The sequence below is a fragment of the Periplaneta americana genome, chromosome 1 (genome assembly GCF_040183065.1).
Source record: "Periplaneta americana isolate PAMFEO1 chromosome 1, P.americana_PAMFEO1_priV1, whole genome shotgun sequence".
Taxonomy (NCBI): Eukaryota; Metazoa; Arthropoda; class Insecta; order Blattodea; family Blattidae; genus Periplaneta; species Periplaneta americana.
Window position 1 is genome coordinate 19,743,898 of NC_091117.1, and position 13,760 is coordinate 19,757,657.

The window sequence follows — 13,760 nt, forward strand, 5'->3', positions numbered from 1 at the left end:
CAAATGCTGGGTAACTTTCGGTGTTGGACCCCGGACTCATTTCACCAGCATTATCATCTTCATCTCATTCAGACGCTAAATAACCTAAGATATTGATATAGCGTCGTAAAATAACCTACTAGAACGAATAAATAGAAAATTAGCTAAATAAAATGGATAGAGTTAATCCTCGGAACGTTCTTAAAGACTAATCTATATAACTTATCTTTTGTAAACAATAAACAAACGTTAAAAATTAAAGAAAATTAAAAATTAACGCATAAATACAGATCTGAGTATAATTAAATTTCATTAAAAGAAATCTACGAAATTAATTTAGAAAAACCTTGACAAGAAAAAAAATATTATGAATTCAAATTTTTATTAAAATAAAAATTCCAATCAACATAAATTCATTTTTAAAAGGTCAGAAAGATGCCCTAAAGCTGATATAATTACAAATGATACGATGATAAAAAGATTAATTTTAAACATTCTATTATAGCTACAGTTTGTGCAAACTAAACAGTTTTATTGCAGTGGCTTGGACGTGTGAAAAAGATGGATGCAAATAGGTTACCAAAGAACCGTTCAAACTGGGAATAAAAGAAGAGGAAGATTGACATGATGAAAGTGAGAGGATTGCAGGATCGTAAATAGGACGATAGAAATGGATGCACAGGCGTCATTTAAGTTTAAAAAATAATTTAGTACTAGTGATGAAAACATGTGAGATCTATAGCTACTTTCAATATTAAAATATTGTACTTTTATAAACGCTTAAGAAACAAAAGACGGGCTAGTTATTGACCTTGCTCAAATGAAACCAGGGCGTCACCATTATAGTGGTTGTTACGTAATATTGTACATAAAAGTACAACTTCTTTTAATTGCAATTTAAAATCTACATATATAATTTGAACTGGTAATGGAAATTACGGGAAAACGGCTGAACGGATTTTAATGAATTATACTCCTCATTTTTAAGTTTGCAACCTAAAAAGTTTCAGAAAAATAGCAGTTTTCAGTGAAATATCAATTTTCCTACATAATTTTCATATTTTACAATACCCATCTGTTGTTAGTTTTGAGAACTAATGGCTTTTCAGAATAAAACAACACACACACACTACAATAAGCAATATTACAGGATTTCTGACATATTTAGAGCAAATTCTGTAACATCATAATGACAACAATATGTCGATCTTCATTTGTGTGATTTTTATAACGTCTCTACAATTGGTTATTAAAAACTTTCAATTTACAAATCTGATTGTGTGGTGTGTAATTTTCTGAGTACAGCTGTGTACTGGATAAGTTATTAAAAACTACGAAACTTGAGGTGGTTTGATGACATTAATCACCACTAAAAGTGAAATATTGTTATAGTTAATGCCATGATACGAGTATTTGTCACTGATATACATATTAAAATGATATAGCCTATTGATGATATGAAACTCAAACCTTTTGGGAATATATAAGTAGACGTAGAGAATATCTTAAATTAGATCTTCATTTCTGTAAGTTACTGAGTGACGACTGTATAATATATACAGTATATGTTACTGAAAACTACAAAACTTACGTAAGTTAAAATTATTATTATTAAAAATGAAATATTTTTGTAGTTATTAATCAAGTGGGTTTGGGTCTTTTTCATATATTTAATGGCGGTATGATGTAGATATTTATATGCGTGATTATCTTCAGTATTGGCTCGAGAGAGCGCAGAAATTACAGTTCCTAAGGAAAGACCAAAAGGTATTACTTATTGATAAAATAAGAGACCTACAAGATTTTGTAGTCTCCCGATCATTTCAGCAAGATCTAAGTTAGCAGGATAAAATGATTTTACCCTCTACATTTCAAGGTAGTCTACGAAACATGCAGCAGCTATACCAAGATGCTATGTCTATTGTTCGAAAACATAGCAAACCTGACATTTTTTTTAACTTTCACCTACAATCCGCAATGACCTGAAATAGCTACTGCTTTACTCCCACATGAAAAAAACCCACTGATCGTCCTGACATTGTTACTTGCGTTTTCGCATTCAAACTAAAAAAGTGAAGGTGTATAGGTTCAAGAAAAAGTTTTTGGCATAAAAAAAACCATTCGGAGGGAGTATGTTTCATTATTATGGAAGGAAATAACTTTCAGAATGTATGATATTCTTCATTGAAAATAAATCTGAAAAATGTTTATTTGAACGTCTAATGAACTTTGTTTGCAGCATTTTCTGCACAAGCCACTAGTTCTTTATAGAATTAGCCATGATACCAGCCATATTTATGACTTATAATAAAAAAAATACTTAAGAAATGGAGATGAAATAATTAACTTTAAAAAATATGTTCAGTGCATTTCATACCATGTTTAAATCCTTTTTTATGGTCAAGTACACCCCAGATTATGGTATCCAATGATGTCCTCCCTAAAAAATCTTGCATCCGCCAAACTAAAACTGAAATAACGCTCTTGAATAGATTGAGAAAAATTGTTTGCAGAAAGATATATTTCCATTCAAAACCCAATTCAGAAAGACTTGCAAACGAAGAGCAAGCCAAAGCAGAAAGGAGACATTAGCAGGCCGTGTAAGAGATGGCGCGTGTCCAGAGATCGGGACAGGAAGATGAATGTCTTAATCCAGGAATGAAGAAGAAGGCAGACTTTACAGCTTAAACGAATGCTGCTTGCTTTGTCTTGGTTTTTAAATACGTAACATTGGTTTATCAGTCATACTAGAGTATTTAAACCCACTGCTGAGATTTCAAGCGAATGTTAAATCACGCAAAACAATAGCGAATAATAAGATGTTTTGAAACGGAGTCGTTGTTGTTAAGGAGTGTTATTGTAACACAACCTTTCTGTTGACTAGCAATATGGCAACACCTGTCTGAGCGGAATTATGTAACAAACATATTGAGATCCAAGGCAACAGTGCAATGAATACTATATTGTACTTGTTATTGTAATTCGACCATTTGCGAAACTTACTAAATGGAATTCTCACTATGCAGTCTTCTGTGCTACTGCCATTATTAGCACAGTGTAAAAAATTTATGTTCCAATTAATAATCTAATAGTGACTCTTGAATCCATTGAAGAAGCCTTGCCAAGATATATGTACACTTAAATCATAAGAACTCCGACTCTTACGCTTTATTTCTTAAATCATGTCGTACTGTAAAGAAAACAACTACCGCAATGTCCATACTACTAAGATTTATTTCAAATCATCCGTCCTCAAGTGAGGTTGACCACCGGGATTCGGAATTAATAAACATAAAAGATAAAGGGAAATGAAACTAGCAAAATAATGATTCGATTTGTAGATTAAAACAAAAATTTACGTGATAACATATAGATGATAGTGTAGAATTTGAAGGGAGGCCTTCAGAATTTCCATTACAATCTTCTGAACCTCATAAAAGGGAATTTTAAAGGATTTAAGGATATCACATGTAAATTTTGGTAAACAACCCCTCGCTCCAAATAGTAAGCCTGTAACATCCCAGTTGTAGAGCGAAATGCCATATTTTTCACTGAGGTATGGAAGACAAGGTACATAGGCCCTATTTAGCTCGCTTGTAATCATTTATCTGCAGTGCTTGATTCGTGTCTCGTTCGAAACAAATCGTAGGGTCTAAGACCATCGCTTTCTGAGTTCTTCTTACTTACTTACTTACAAATGGCTTTTAAGGAACCCGAAGGTTCATTGCCGCCCTCACACAAGCCCGCCATCGGTCCCTATCCTGCGCAAGGTTAATCCAGTCTCTATCATCATATCCCACCTCCCTCAAATCCATTTTAATATATCCTCCCATCTACGTCTCGGCCTCCTGAGTTCTTCTATTGATGGCAATTATATAGACTCTTCTATGAGAATCATCCTCAGACACACAATGAATCTCCTCATGTAGCTACTATTCGTTTCATTCTGTAATTTTCATAAATTTATATTTTCCTACCAATTTGTTTTCCGTTTTTTATTAAAATCATAGCATAAATTAAAATATTTCACATCTTGATTACACAACTTTTAACACTGTATCACTTCGGAATATGTATGATAAGAACTTTCTTATGTTAAATTTTAACTTACCTTTTTAACATGTTTCGACCTATTTTCGGCCATCTTCGGCAGTTCCGAAGATGACCGAAAATAGGTCCAAACATGTTAACAAGGTACGGTAAAATTTAACACAAGAAAGTTCTTATCATACATATTCTAAAATATTTTATCCTACAGGATTCTTTGTGAATTTATTGAATAGTTTATTTCTATTAATTTCTGCTTTTATTTCACTTCATTTTTTATTTAGACAGAAACATTATTCTAAAATAATAAACTCTAAACTGTACAGATACGAAACAGGACGTGTGTTATCTTGAATATGTAATAGTCATTTTTAATTAATGAAGTCAACTGTTCGTTATTTAAACTCAGGTTTGGTTTTTAGTGTGAGTGTAAAATCAAAAGCTAGCGAACAATTAAGATATTTAAAATATATTACATAACACTTTTAGCAAAACGAATATCCTGTTCCGAATGATACATATTCCTTAACAAATAGAATGCCCTAAATAATGACACCCACCTTTTGGCAAAGCGAACAGCCAGAAAAATTAGACTATTCTTTAGCAAATATAGAAATATATTTTTTGTAAAACTAATACTATCCTAAAAACCTAGGTATATTTTTAGTAAAATTACTTAATAGCCTGAATAACAAACAATTACATCCTTAGGGAAGATCAATATATAACCTAAACAATAAGTCATAACTTAGACTTATTATTAGCAAGACAAATAATCTGATTAACAAGTCGTATCCTTTAGACAGATGAATTGAATAGCCTGAATGATGATAAATAGGCATAACCTATTCTATAATTACTCAAATAGCCTGAATAATGAGCCATATTATTTATAAAAACGAGTATTCTGTAAAATTGAACATATGTTTTAAGCAAAATGAATAGCCTTAGACATTATTTAGCAAAATATATAGACTGTAGCCTGATAAATTAGACATAGGCCTAATGGCATTCCTCAGAGAGACAAATAACCTGAATAATGACACATATTCTTAAGAAAACAAATACTCTGGAAAATTAAACATAAGTATGCTTTAAGCAAAATGAATATCCTGAAAAATTAGACATCATTTAATAAAATGTACACTACGACTTGGAAAGTTAGTCATAATGATATACTCTTTAGCAAGACAATTAGCCTGAATAATGAGACATACTTTAGCAAGACTAGTAGCTTCACATATTCATGGATAAAACAAGCTGTACCCTGAATAATAAGACATAGCTATACATATTCTCTAGCAAGAAGAATAATTGAATCATGAGGTATATTATTTAGTAAGACAAATAGACTGAATAATGAGGCATTCTTTAGCAAAACAGCAAAACTAGTAACTTCCATGGTATTCTTGGATAAAACGAGTTGTAGCCTGAATAATATGACGTAGATCTGTTCTCTACCAAGACGAATAATTGAATCATGAGGGATATTATTTAACAAAACAAATAGCCTGAATAATGAGGCATTCTTTAACAAAACGGAAAAATTAGTAACTTCCATGGTATTGTTGGATAAAACAAGTTGTAGCCTGAATAATATGATGTAGATGTATCCTCTACCAAGACGAATAATTGAAACATGAGGCATATTATTTAACAAAACAAATAGCCTGAATAATGAGGCATTCTTTAGCAAAACAGCAAAACTAGTAACTTCCATGGTATTCTTGGATAAAACGAGTTGTAGCCTGAATAATATGACGTAGATCTATTCTCTAGCAAGAAGAATAATTGAATCATGAGATAATATTATTTAACAAAACAAATAGCCTGAATAATGAGGCATTCTTTAACAAAACGGCAAAACTAGTAACTTTCATGGTATTCTTGGATAAAACAAGTTGTAGCCTGAATAATATGGCGTAGATCTATTCTCTACGAAGACGAATAATTGAATCATGAGGCATATTATTTAACAAAACAAATAGCCTGAATAATTAGGCATTCTTTAACAAAACGGCAAAACTAGTAACTTTCATTGTATTCTTGGATCAAACGAGTTGTAGCCTGAATAATATGACGTAGATCTGTTCTCTACCAAGACGAATAATTGAATCATGAGGCATATTATTTAGCAAGACAAATAGCCTAAACAATGAGACATTCTTTAGCAAGACTAGTATCTTTACATCTTTACATAGCCAATTCTATGATAAAACAAGTTGTAGCCTGAATAAATGACATAGATCTATTCTAGAAAGACAAATAATTTGAATTATGAGGCATATGTCCCACTATTTAGCCAGACAAATAATCTGAATAATGAGACATTCTTTAGCAAGACTAGTAGCTTAATATATTCTTGGATAAAACAAGTTTTAGCCTGAATAAATGACGAACACCTATTCTAGAAAGACAAATAATTTGAATTATGAGGCATATGTCCCACTATTTAGCCAGACAAATAGTCTGAATAATGAGACATTCTTTAGCAAGACTAGTAGCTTAACATATTCTTGGATAAAACAAGTTGTAGCCTGAATAATATGACGTAGACCTATTCTCCAGCAATTTGAATTATGAGCCATATTACTTAGTAAGACACATAGCCTCAATAATGATAGGCCTAGATTCTTCATCAAAACTAAAAGCTCCACATATTCTTGGATGAAATAAGTTGTAGTCTGAATAATATGACGTAGTTTTGTTCTCTAGCAAGACAAATAATAATTGAATTATGAGGCATATTATTTGGCAAGACAAATAGTCCGATTAATGAGGCATTCTTTAGCAAGACTAGTAGCTTCACATTTTTAGCAAAGCGAATGGCCTGAATAGAGAGACAAATTGAGAATAAGATACAGCCTCTATTGTTTGGCAAGGCGTAGAGTTTAGCCTGTGTAATGAGAAATATTACTATACATTCGTAAGGCTAGGCCTATATGCCTAGCCTGAATAACGAGACACATTATTCGACAAGATGTAAACTCAGAGCTTCACTAATAAGACCTAGGCTATTATTTTGCAGTACATAATTATAGTCTACAGGCCCTATAATAGGCCTAAGACATAGGCCTTAATCTTTGACAAGACTTAGAGCTTAGACTATATAATGACAGTGAGACATACATATGTAGGCGCTTTAGGTGGACCAAATAACGAGACATAGTTATGTTTTGGAAAAACGCAGAGTTTGTATAGACCAATAGCCTAAGGCATAGGCCTATTCTTCTGCAATAGGCTACGTAGACTATAGCATGAAATTGTAGATAGCATTGGCTTACTTTTAAAATATCGTAACTACATCTGAGGAAATGTAATCCGAATGTCGCAAGTGAAGTGGATAGGCACTGGATACACATTTGAGGAAATTCCATAAAAGAGCAAAATAACTTCTTATTCTTTTTAGGCTATACCCAGGTAACAACTGTTGTGCATTTATTATAGGCCTATAGCCTATAAAATATAAAAAATATAACAGTATGTTAAAAATTTTACTAAGCTTATGGATATTCCGTTTCCTATTAAAAATGTTTGATTAATAAATGAAATTTGATATTATCTAACAATAATTGAAGAGTCCACTGCGAGAATGATGGATGTCATTTGCAATGCATTTTGCAGGAGAAGCAATTGAAAGTTTGAAATGCTTAGCGCTCAAAGCTTAACTGTGATTTTCCGATCATTACTGGACAATGACTATCAGTGTTAATGCCACATAACTCTATATGTACATTCTATATGTCTTAAGCTATGCATTGACAGTCTTGGTTCATTTTCGACAAGAAAGTGACATCCATCATTCTTGCAGTGGAGTCTTCAATTGTAATAACTGTCAAAGTTGATGTTGAGTAAATTAGAAAATAAATAATTCATGTAGCCTATTTTGCGTAGGAACTTACGAGATGTTATCAGCAGACGCATTTCAAAAATACAGGCTACACTGATTTCGATATTCCGGAAAAATTGGTCTTACAGGATTTCAGAAGTAAGCCGACAATGTAGGCCTATTCTTAGGCAAAACGAATAGTGTGAATGAATTAGACATGCTTGTGACGAGTAACATTCATAATAATGATATGTTTAAAAAAATAACATCCATGCAAGATTATTTTGTAGGACGAGTAGATTTAATAATAACACATTTTTATTAATACTGAGATAGACTACTTAAAATAGATAGGCTACAACGAATAGTGTGAATAATGTTATGTTCAAAAACAGATATGAGCATGTATTATTTTCGAAGACGATTAGCCTGAATAATGAGACGTGCGAATATCCTCCTAGCGGTGCCGTGCGGCCTCGCTGACAGGTGACGGTTCGCCTCGCCTCGCGGTGCAAGAGCGTCCCGCAAGCGGCAATGAGTGCAATAACAAAGACATGGCAAACTCACTCAGTACTTGGGGGCGGCGCCGCTGCAGTCTTGCTGGTAGTACGTCCGGTACGTGGAGGTGGCAGGCGGCGACGCCGTCACGGAGGCGGCACCTCGGAATCCCAGCTGGCAGCTGGGGTTGGGCACGGCGTCGAAGAGATCCCGGAAGCCGGGCGCGCCCCCGGCGCCGGAGGCGGCGTCCGCCGTGGGCTCGGCGGCCGCGGCGCTGTACCATGCGTGCCGCCCCCCGCCGAACTGCTGCTGGTGCGTGGGGGCGGCGCTCGCCAGCTCCTGCTCCCACTGCCCCGCCGCGCAGTGGTACGAGTACATCGCCCCCTGGCGGTAGCCGAGGTGCTGCTGCGGCGGCGGGCTGCCCCTGCCGCCCCCCGTCATGAGGCTGTCGACGCTGAAGGTGCCGACGACGGCGCCGGTGTCCATCTCCATGTGGTGGTCCGCCACGATGACGCCGGGCTTCACGTCCGGGGGCGGGGGCGGCGCGAACTTGGCGCTCATGCAGGCCCCCAGCTCGGCGGCGGGCTCCCGCTTGGGCTTGCACTCCACGGGGCTGGCCTTCTTGTCCTTGTCCTTGTGCGCCGCCGCTGCCGCCGCCGCCGCCTCCTGCTGCTGCTGGCGCTTCAGCGCCTCCTCCTTCTCCTTGAGCGCGTCCTTCTTCTTGAACCGCCGCCGGCGCCGCAGGTAGGAGCCGTTGTCGAACATGTTGTAGGAGTCGGGGTCCAGCGTCCAGTACGAGCCCTTGCCCGGCTTCTTGTCGTCGCGCGGCACCTTCACGAAGCACTCGTTCAGCGACAGGTTGTGCCGGATAGAGTTCTGCCAGCCCTGCTTGTTCTCGCGGTAGTAGGGGAAGCGCTCCATTATGAACTGGTAGATCCCGTTGAGCGTTATGCGCTTATCGGGCGCGTTCTGGATGGCCATGGCGATGAGGGCTATGTAGGAGTAGGGCGGCTTCACCATGTCCTTGGCGGGGCCGTGGCCGTGGAGCTGTTGCTGGTGAGGGTACGGCGTGGCGGCATAGGGGTAGCGGGCGTACTGGTCGTAAGGGTACGCGGCGGTTCCGGCGCCCATGTGGTGAGCCGCCCCCGAGTACCCGGCGGCGGCAGCGGCGGCGGCGGGGTGGCGGTAGTAGGCATTCTGGTCCCCGAACAGGGTGTGCATGCTGAGGGTGGCACTCCCGGAGTAAGTGCCGGGCTCCAGGGTGGCGAGAGGGCGCGACTACATCAAGACGAGACAGGGCGCCGACGGGGGAGGGAGCCTCCTCAGCATAAACATCCCCGATAAAAGTGCAATCACTCGCAAAGCAACTTCTTATTATGACACACAACACGGGCCGGTTTACACAGAGATTAAGTGAAAACAGTCTGGTTGTTTCCTTTCACCACAAGGCTCACAATGCAGAGAAAACAGAGCGTCCGAATTAGCAGCTAACGCAAGATCAACAAGCGAAGCCGGACTGAGGCGCAGCGCTGGGCCCACCGGGGCATCGGACCGGCCCCGCGCGCATTGGCCGACGTGCGCGCAACGCCCCGCCCACCGCGACCAACGGCGCGAGGCCACGCCCACCGGCCCCTAATGAGAAAAAAGCGCAATCGAATTTCGCCAGGAGCTTCTTCTAAACAGATTAGTGTCGCCCTTACAGAAACACCCGAGGTAACCAACACCGCGTCTTATGACGGGCACCTTCTCATATGTGGACGCCGGGCCAGGCCGGGGGGGGGGGGGAGCAGACGGGCGGGAAAAGGCTTCCAAGCCAGAGAAAACAATGTAGCATTACACATATAAACCGGCCGGTCGCACAACCGTAAAGCTAAAGAGCTTCCAGAGTGGTTAGCAACGCCAAGCAGAAGCGGTCCAGCGCGTGAGTACAGTGATCGAGCAGTGCTGGTGATTACCTTTGTAGCTCAGTAGTCAGACTCTGCCGCTCCCATTCTCATGACACTCCTCTAATGTTGGAATAATCTGTGTATTGAGGTTAGAATACGTCCGGAAAAAATTGATCTGAAAAAAAAAAAATGCTAGCGTTTCGCTCACCATGGAAACAAATCGATTTCTGATGTCTTCGAGTATTTTTTATCGCAATAGTTTGGAGTATTTGCACTTCGTAATTAGTTTTTTACGTCAACTCAGATGTCTTTTTTCGAACTGCTGCGTTAAAATTTTCTGCCGCCCTCTTGCATTCTTCTCTTAACCGCAATTAGGCCTGTGCATATCTGAAGATAATCTTCGTCTACTTACGTGTTTGAGGTTAGAAATACTCTCGGAAAAAAATTTATCTGAAAAAAAAAAATGCTATCGTTTCGCTCAACATGGAAACATCGATTTCTGATGTCTTCGAGTATTTTTATCGCAATAGTTTGGAGTATTTGCACTTCGTAATTAGTTTTTTTACGCAACTCAGATTTCTTTTGTCGAACTGCAGCGTTAAAATTTTCTGCCGCCCTCTTGCACACTCGTTTTCACGCATCTTTCTCTAAACCGCAATTAGGCCTGTGCATATCTGAAGATAATCTTCGTCTACTGACGTCTTTGAGGTTAGAAATACTCCCGAAAAAATTTTATATGAAAAAAAAAAAAATACTAACTTACCGTTTCGCTCACCATGGAAACATCGATTACTGATGTCTTCGAGTATTTTTATCGCTATAGTTTGGAGTATTTGCACTTCGTAATTAGTTTTTACGTCAACTCAGATTTCTTTTTTCGAACTGCGGCATTAAAATTTTCTGCCGCTCTCTTGCACATTCGTCTTTACGCATTCTTCTCTTAACCGCAATTAGGCCTGTGCATATCTGAAGATAATCTTCGTCTACTTACGTCTTTGAGGTTAGAAATACTCCCGAAAAAAAATTATATGAAAAAAAAATGCTATCGTTTCGCTCACCATGGAAACAAATCGATTTCGGATGTCTTCGAGTATTTTTTATCGCAATAGTTTGGAGTATTTGCACTTCGTAATTAGTTTTTTACGTCAACTCAGATGTCTTTTTTCGAACTGCTGCGTTAAAATTTTCTGCCGCCCTCTTGCATTCTTCTCTTAACCGCAATTAGGCCCGTGCATATCTGAAGATAATCTTCGTCTACTTACGTGTTTGAGGTTAGAAATACTCTCGAAAAAAATTTATCTGAAAAAAAAAATGCTATCGTTTCGCTCAACATGAAAACATCGATTTCTGATGTCTTCGAGTATTTTTATCGCAATAGTTTGGAGTAATTGCACTTCGTAATTAGTTTTTTACGTCAACTCAGATTTCTTTTTTCGAACTGCAGAGTTAAAATTTTCTTGCCGCTCTCTTGCACAATCGTCTTTACGCATTCTTCTCTTAACCGCAATTAGGCCTGTCCATATCTGAAGATAATCTTCGTCTACTTACGTGTTTGAGGTTAGAAATATTCCAGAAAAAATTTTATAGCGTATGAAAAAAAATGCTATCGTTTCGCTCACCATGGAAACAAATCGAGTTCTGATGTCTTCGAGTATTTTTATCGCAATAGTTTGGAGTATTTGCACTTCGTAATTAGTTTTTTTTTTACGTCAACTCATTTCTTTTTTCGAACTGCAGCGTTAAAATTTTCTGCCACCAGCTTGCATTCTTCTTTTAACCGCAATTAGGCCTGTGCATATCTGAAGATAACCTTCGTCTACTTACGTCTTTGAGGTTAGAAATATTCCCGAAAAAAAAAATTATATGAAAAAAAAATTCTATCGTTTCGCTCACCATGGAAACGTCGATTTCTGATGTCTTCGAGTATTTTTATCGCAATAGTTTGGAGTATTTGCACTTCGTAATTATTTTTTTACGTCAACTCAGATTTCTTTTTTCGAACTGCAGCGTTAAAATTTTCTGCCGCCCTCTTGCATTCTTCTCTTAACCGCAATTAGGCCTGTGCATATCTGAAGATAATCTTCGTCTACTTACGTTTTTGAGGTTAGAAATACTCTCGAAAAAAATTTATCTGAAAAAAAAAATGCTATCGTTTCGCTCACCATGGAAACATCGATTTCTGATGTCTTCGAGTATTTTTATCGCAATAGTTTGGAGTAATTGCACTTCGTAATTAGTTTTTTACGTCAACGCAGATTTCTTTTTTCGAACTGCAGCGTTAAAATTTTCTTGCCGCTCTCTTGCACAATTGTCTTTACGCATTCTTCTTTTAACCGCAATTAGGCCTGTGCATATCTGAAGATAATCTTCGTCTACTTACGTCTTTGAGGTTAGAAATACTCCCGAAAAAAAATTATATGAAAAAAAAATGCTATCGTTTCGTTCACCATGGAAACAAATCGATTTCGGATGTCTTCGAGTATTTTTTATCGCAATAGTTTGGAGTATTTGCACTTCGTAATTAGTTTTTTACATCAACTCAGATGTCTTTTTTCGAACTGCTGCGTTAAAATTTTCTGCCGCCCTCTTGCATTCTTCTCTTAAACGCAATCAGGCCTGTGCATATCTGAAGATAATCTTCGTCTACTTACGTCTTTGAGGTTAGAAATATTCCCGAAAAAAATTTATATGAAAAAGAACTATCGTTTCGCTCACCATGGAAACGTCGATTTCTGATGTCTTCGAGTATTTTTATCGCAATAGTTTGGAGTAGGCTATTTGCACTTCGTAATTAGTTTTTTTACGCAACTCAGATTTCTTTTTTCGAACTGCAGCGTTAAAATTTTCTGCCGCCCTCTTGCACACTCGTTCTCACGCATTCTTCTCTTAACCGCAATTAGGCCTGTGCATATCTGAAGATAATCTTCGTCTACTTACTCTTTGAGGTTAGAAATATTCTCGAAAAAATTGTATATGAAATAAAAAGAAGAAAAACTATCGTTTCGCTCACCATGGAAACAGATCTATTTCTGATAACATATTCCAGTATTTTTATCGCAATAGTTTGAAGTATCTGCACTTCGTAATTAGTTTTTTACGTCAACTCAGATTTCTTTTTTCGAACTGCAGCGTTAAAATTTTCTGCCGCTCTCTTGCACATTCGTCTTAACGCGTTCTTCTCTTAACCGTAGTTAGGCCTGTGCATATCTGAAGACAATCTTCGTCTACTTAGGTCTTTGAGGTTAGAAATATTCCCGAAAAAATTTTATATGAAGAAAAAAAAAAAGACTATCGTTTCGCTCACCATCGAAACAGATAGATTTCTGATAATATATTCCAGTATTTTTATCGCTATAGTTTGGAGTATTTGCACTTCGTAATTAGTTTTTTACGTCAACTCAGATTTTTTTTTTCGAACTGCAGCGTTAAAATTTTCTGCCGCCCTCTTGCATTTTTCTCTTAACCGCAATTAGGCCCGTGCATATCTGAAGATAATCTTCGTCTACTTACGTGTTTGAGGT

At 37.8% G+C, this 13,760-nt stretch overlaps 2 protein-coding genes across 3 annotated transcripts in view; one reads left to right on the forward strand and one right to left on the reverse strand.

Moving 5' to 3' along the window:
- Positions 1 to 10,038, reverse strand: part of LOC138711451 (fork head domain-containing protein crocodile-like) — a 259,199-nt gene extending 249,161 nt beyond the window's left edge. Inside the window, exon 1 of the mRNA XM_069842720.1 lies at positions 8,423 to 10,038. Within this exon, the coding sequence (XP_069698821.1) occupies positions 8,423 to 9,574 (1,152 nt within the window). The 5' untranslated portion in view covers positions 9,575 to 10,038. The remainder of the gene's footprint in view (positions 1 to 8,422) is intronic.
- Positions 1 to 13,760, forward strand: part of Spg7 (SPG7 matrix AAA peptidase subunit, paraplegin) — a 431,125-nt gene that overhangs the window by 143,861 nt on the left and 273,504 nt on the right. The window contains exon 1 of one of the 2 annotated variants that reach the window (XM_069842604.1): positions 10,194 to 10,274. The exons of the other annotated variant lie outside the window; for it this stretch is intronic. The gene's annotated coding sequence lies outside the window, so the exon portion shown is untranslated. Of the gene's footprint in view, positions 1 to 10,193; positions 10,275 to 13,760 lie in introns of those variants that run through there. 2 annotated transcript variants of the gene reach the window in all.